The sequence below is a fragment of the Dendrobium catenatum genome, unplaced genomic scaffold, assembly GCF_001605985.2.
Source record: "Dendrobium catenatum unplaced genomic scaffold, ASM160598v2 fragScaff_scaffold_1090, whole genome shotgun sequence".
In the NCBI taxonomy this organism is placed as follows: domain Eukaryota; kingdom Viridiplantae; phylum Streptophyta; class Magnoliopsida; order Asparagales; family Orchidaceae; genus Dendrobium; species Dendrobium catenatum.
In genome coordinates, this window is record NW_021319552.1 from 243607 (window position 1) to 248714 (window position 5108).

Genomic DNA, 5108 nt, shown 5'->3' on the forward strand with positions numbered 1-5108 from the left:
AAAGTTACAACAGTTCGATCGAAAGTTGGAACGGGAGCTCGCTTGTTGTGGTGGAAACTTTCTTCCTTCAGCACACTTCTTCACCCCTTTGACGACATTCCCTTCTTGTCGGATAGGAAGTTACAACATTTTGGGCGGAAGCAACGAAGGGAGCTCACTGTCTGAGATGGTAACTTTTTCCTTATCGGGCGCTTCTCCGGCTCCTTCGTAGCTGTTCGACCTTGCCCCTTCGACGACTTTACCTCCCTGTCGAATTGGGAGTTATGTCATTCGGATCAGAAGCTATAACGGGAGCTTGTGTGCAGTTAAGGTAACTTTCTCCAATCTGAGCGCTTCTTTGGCTCCTTTGATGACTTTCCATTCCTGTGGGATCGGAAGTTAAGGTATTTCGATCGGAAGCAATACAGGAAAAGCTCGCTTGTTGTGAACGACTCTGCTCGAGACGACAGTGGTCGCGACTCGTGACTGCTAGACTGCTCGGGACTGAGCTCGACGAGCCACTCTACATGAAACGAGTCAAGCTCGAGCTCGTTTTTTTACCTCCACTCGAGTTCGAGCTCGAGCTCAAGCTCGGGCTCTGGCAGTCGAGCTCAACTCGAACACCCCCCTGGCTCGAGCTCGACTCGACTCGTTTGCACCCCTAGTTGCCAATAAGGACACAATATTACTCTACCAGGAATTAGCTGTACATCATGGCGATGTGCTGTATTTCAAATTGTTTAGTTTGACTAAATTCAACATACAATGAAAAATAAACATAGGGGAGTATTCCAAATTCCACAATAAAATGCTTTACTTATGCTTTTATCCAACTAAACACCTAGCATTTAAAAACTCATATAATTGGTTTTTACTTCTAATACATCTAAGCAAACAAACCTTTACAATGGATTTAATGACCCTATAATTGATATAAATAAAACTTATAGTCATAAGAGTTCTATTAAATAGAAAAAAATATATAATTTATCTAATTTATTTCAAAATAAATAAATAATTTTCATTTATCTTAATTAATTTTCGTTCAAATATTCATATTAAAATTTAGTTAAGAATCAAATATTCTCCTCTTACGATAGCTCACTATTTGTTTGTGTTCACCTCATTCAAAAATTTATTCATTCGAATTCGGCTCGTATTCAAAATTGTTTATGAATAGCATGTTTGTATTTGATTTGTATTTAGCTTGAAATTGTTATAAAAAAACTAAATTTAAATTTTTTTTATTAAAATAGAACTATAGTTAATGAGTTGTATTCTTTTATTCATCATCTTATAGTCCTAATTTTTATATGAAATCATATACAAGTATTAATAATAAAATTTGAGAGATTATTTAAAACTTAATTTGTGCTTTAACTAGAAAAAATTTATAGCTCCGCCACTAATTGCAACCAAAGCTTCAACAAGATTTATATACCAAAACAATCTGTCACCACAGATACATCTAAACTATCATCCGCTAAATACTTTCAGCATAAGATAAAGCTCAAAAAATATCTTCTATACTTAAAGCAACCCGCAAGAGGTTTAACTCGCTAGGGCTTCTCAAATATGCAAAGATAACAAGAGTCCAGTGTCAATTCCTACGGGCGAGAATGTGACAAGCCAGATGACTAAATAGACAAATAAATGGGGGCAAGGGTAAACTGAAAAAGAGAAATGTGGGGACAAAGGAGAATGCTAGGATTAAGAGATCGGAGCGAGAATCTATAGAATCCAAAATTGAAAAAGGAACGACCTTTTAGGACAAAAAATAAGCAACCTTAAAATTTTAATTATTTCAAGCCTAAAAATGAGTCAAATATGATCAAATAAATGGTCATTTATGATTGGCTCATTTACAATTCGGGCTAATTTTCGACCGGTTATTCAGTGAAAGAATCAAATACGAGACTTTTCATAAATTGAACACGAGCTTTTTTTATAGCCTTACACATTAAGATTTAGCCACCACTCAACTCACTTTGATCTATTTATTAGGATCTTTTGTTGCTATTTAATAGGTCTTTTAGTTTAAAATTTGCATATATAATGTATGCGTAAATTTGCCTTAATTTTTTTAAAAGTCCCAAAAATTAAAAATTTTACAGCCCAAAAATATATATAATTACATCATATATTAATTGGTAAGAATTCGAATTGTAGCAATGTGTGGTTTTGCAAATTACTCGATTGTTTTGTGGTCGGCAGTAAAAATGGGCACGGGAATTGGAAAAACCGTGAATAAGAAGGGCGTTTTCGTCTTTTTATCCTTCCTCGCAAAACTCAAAGGCTGATTAAAAACCGAGCCAACGGAGAAAAGAAAAAGAAAAAAAAAAATTGATAAAGGTGAGGGAGCGGTGGAAGAAGGCAATCAAGCCGTCTTTGTGGGGGCGACAGAAGAAGGAGAAGCGAAATAGAGATATAGAAAGAGACGATAGAGAATTCAAGACTCCATCGCCCTTCCTTATTTGAGAGGGCGGAGAGCGAGAGAGGCCGAAGCAGAGAGAGAGAGAGAGAGAGGGGAAGAGGTGAGGCCGGTAGCTGTCATTACAACTTTCTTTAGATCTTCAACCGACCTGCAACCGGCAACTCGCAAGACTTCCGATCGGAGCAACGGCGGCAGCGATGGCTTCAAGGAAGGGTCGAACACAGGCGGCAGCCTTACCTGCAGCAGCGCCGCCTCTGCCGCCGGGAATGGAGACGCGTTTCCGAGGCGTACGCAAGCGGCCATGGGGTCGCTTCGCCGCCGAGATCCGGGATCCTGGTAAGAAGACGAGAGTCTGGCTTGGCACCTTCGACTCCGCGGAAGATGCTGCACGCGCCTACGACACCGCCGCGCGTGCCTTACGCGGACCTAAGGCAAAGACCAACTTTTCCGCTATTCCTTCCCACGCTTCTACGCTCGGCGGTGGATCCGGATCCGGATCGGTCCCCCTTTCCTTTTTCCATCAACAGCTGCCGCCGCCCGCGAGACCGGCAACGAGCAGTCTGAGCAGCACGGTGGAGTCGTTCAGTGGCCCGCGGCTCTCCGTGCCACCGGCGATCTATTTACGGCAGCTGGTGCAGCCGGCGCCTCCACGGGTGCTTGATGGTGACCAGGACTGCCATAGCGATTGCGGCTCCTCGTCTTCGGTAGTCGATGATGGGGACATCGCATCTGCGTACAGGCAGCCCTTTCCTTTCGATCTCAACCTTTTACCACCTCCGGATGATGAACTGCAGAGCACAGCTCTCCATCTCTGAGGCATAACTGAGAATACAAATTGGTTCTCTTCTTCTCTTTTATATGTTATTTTATTTGGTTCTCTCTATGATTTGGTACCGGAGGGGGAGTATGATGATGGAGTTGTGTTTTTGTTAGGATTTATCAGATCTATCTAGGGTTCTGATCAGTTCGGATCTGGAGCTTTATATTGGATCTATTTTTCACTTATTGTTCTATGATGTCCTTCTCTTCCGCATCTTATCATGTACAAATTTTAATCCATCTAGTAGAATGAATGAGATGAATCAAAAAAGCTGGAAACCAACCGATCTGATTTTAGAGGTTCTCGGATTAATTTCTTTTTTATTTTTCTATTTCTATTACTCTTTTTTTCCGTTGATTTTTCTTATGATTCTTCATGTGAAGATTGACACGCTTTCATGATTTATTTAGGTCATACAAGGCTGGGTCTTTTGTTTTCTGCTGATTTTTATGTCTCTGCTTTATGAACATGGTGACGGATAGAGAGGGAATGGTGCTGGCGGCGTGGTTAGGAGCTTGGGGTCCATGGAACTGATTTGTAGAGGTGTCCATGGTGATGCATTCTTTGGAAGGTTCATGGTATCACAAATTTAATGCTAACCAATAGCTTATCACTTCTACCCTTGGATTCAATTTGGACAAAGTTAATGGAGTTTGTTCTCCAAAACCTAATTTGATTCATTCATGTGTTGTTTTTCTTTGCCATGAAACAGATCATGGATTCATTTCTGAACTTTTCTTTTTGTTTGCTTGGATTAATGACCTTTAAAATGATCTAAAATTGGCCAAATCCTTTTTTTTTTTGGCTAGTTTTTGCACTCTAGTTTTTTCTTCTTGGCAGGGCTTTAATCTAAATGCTTAGTCTATCAGGAAATGGTGCCTGCTCTTTTATTCATTATTTTTATGTTTCTTGTTGTCTCTTAATCAACTTGGTGCGTTTAACATTGGAGCTTTGCACTCCTTAAGGTTGGAGCTACTGTAAATGTTCTGTTTGGTCACCATGTTATTACACCATTTGATTGATTAAAACTTTAATGGAAAGCAAGTATGGGACACATAGGGTCCTATGCTTTGTGTTTTTTTCTTTTAAATTTCCCTTTGCTTAAACTTTTGAATGAAATTAGCTTTTGATGAACTTATGAATACTACAAGTTAGTAATTGGTTGTCTTCTTTTTGTATATTTTATAGCAAACTTGTTAAGCACATGATAAAGTTTGTTTTTTGGTATCATGAATTTTTTCCTTGTATGTTTGCACATTTTGTGTCAATGTATATGCCATTGGAAAAGAGTCTAATGCAGGGAAATAGAAGATTCAAAGGTAATTGATTATAACTTATACCAACAATTTTCTTTCTATAAATGAAATGAAACAATAATACTATATATGAATATGATTAAGATCATATATAATCTAAGTATATATGCTATATGATTATGACAATATATAGATATAGATGAAAATCTATTCAATTTGAACTCATTGTTTCGTTTAGCGTTCAGATGAGTTATGCCTATCGTTATCTCACACTAAGTAAAAAAGGATTGAAATATTTTCTTTTTATAAGAATTCGGTTCGGGTTACGAGTCTCCCCATCACATGATTCAATAAAAGATCTTGAATATATGTCGGATTGGTATATTGGTATATATATATATAGATTTCAAGTTGGAGTTTTGAAACAAGTCAATTTCTTTGCATATTTATAAGAGTTTTTATCAATGGAAGGTTCCACAATTGTGATGGCAGCATTGTCCATTTTGTTCTCATCTTGTTATATGTTATTTATCATGATATTTTTTATGATTTTGTACTGTAAAGGAAAGAGGAAGAAGGGGAGATTGATTATGGTGAGCATTGTTAAGCTGTTTGTGAT

General features: G+C 38.2%; 1 protein-coding gene across 3 annotated transcripts; it reads left to right on the forward strand.

Moving 5' to 3' along the window:
* Positions 1–2305: 2305 nt before the first annotated feature.
* LOC110108252 (ethylene-responsive transcription factor 3) lies at positions 2306–4055 on the forward strand. Of its 3 annotated transcripts, none has more exons than XR_002304446.2 (3): positions 2306–3251; positions 3347–3532; positions 3644–4022. XR_002304446.2 is itself a non-coding variant. In XM_020838815.2 (2 exons), exon 1 carries the CDS (start codon positions 2611–2613, stop codon positions 3226–3228), a length of 618 nt encoding a protein of 205 aa, XP_020694474.1. In that variant the 5' UTR covers positions 2306–2610; the 3' UTR covers positions 3229–3251; positions 3644–4055. The 3 variants fall into 3 exon arrangements, 1 of the variants encoding a protein (XP_020694474.1); XR_003701998.1 differs by having other exon boundaries at positions 3357–3532; XM_020838815.2 differs by lacking the exon at positions 3347–3532 and having other exon boundaries at positions 3644–4055.
* The last annotated feature ends 1053 nt before the right edge of the window (positions 4056–5108 follow it).

Bases quoted from the DNA above. Each gene is read 5' to 3' on its own strand.
- LOC110108252 (XM_020838815.2), top strand. From the start codon at position 2,611: ATGGCTTCAAGGAAGGGTCGAACACAGGCGGCAGCCTTACCTGCAGCA.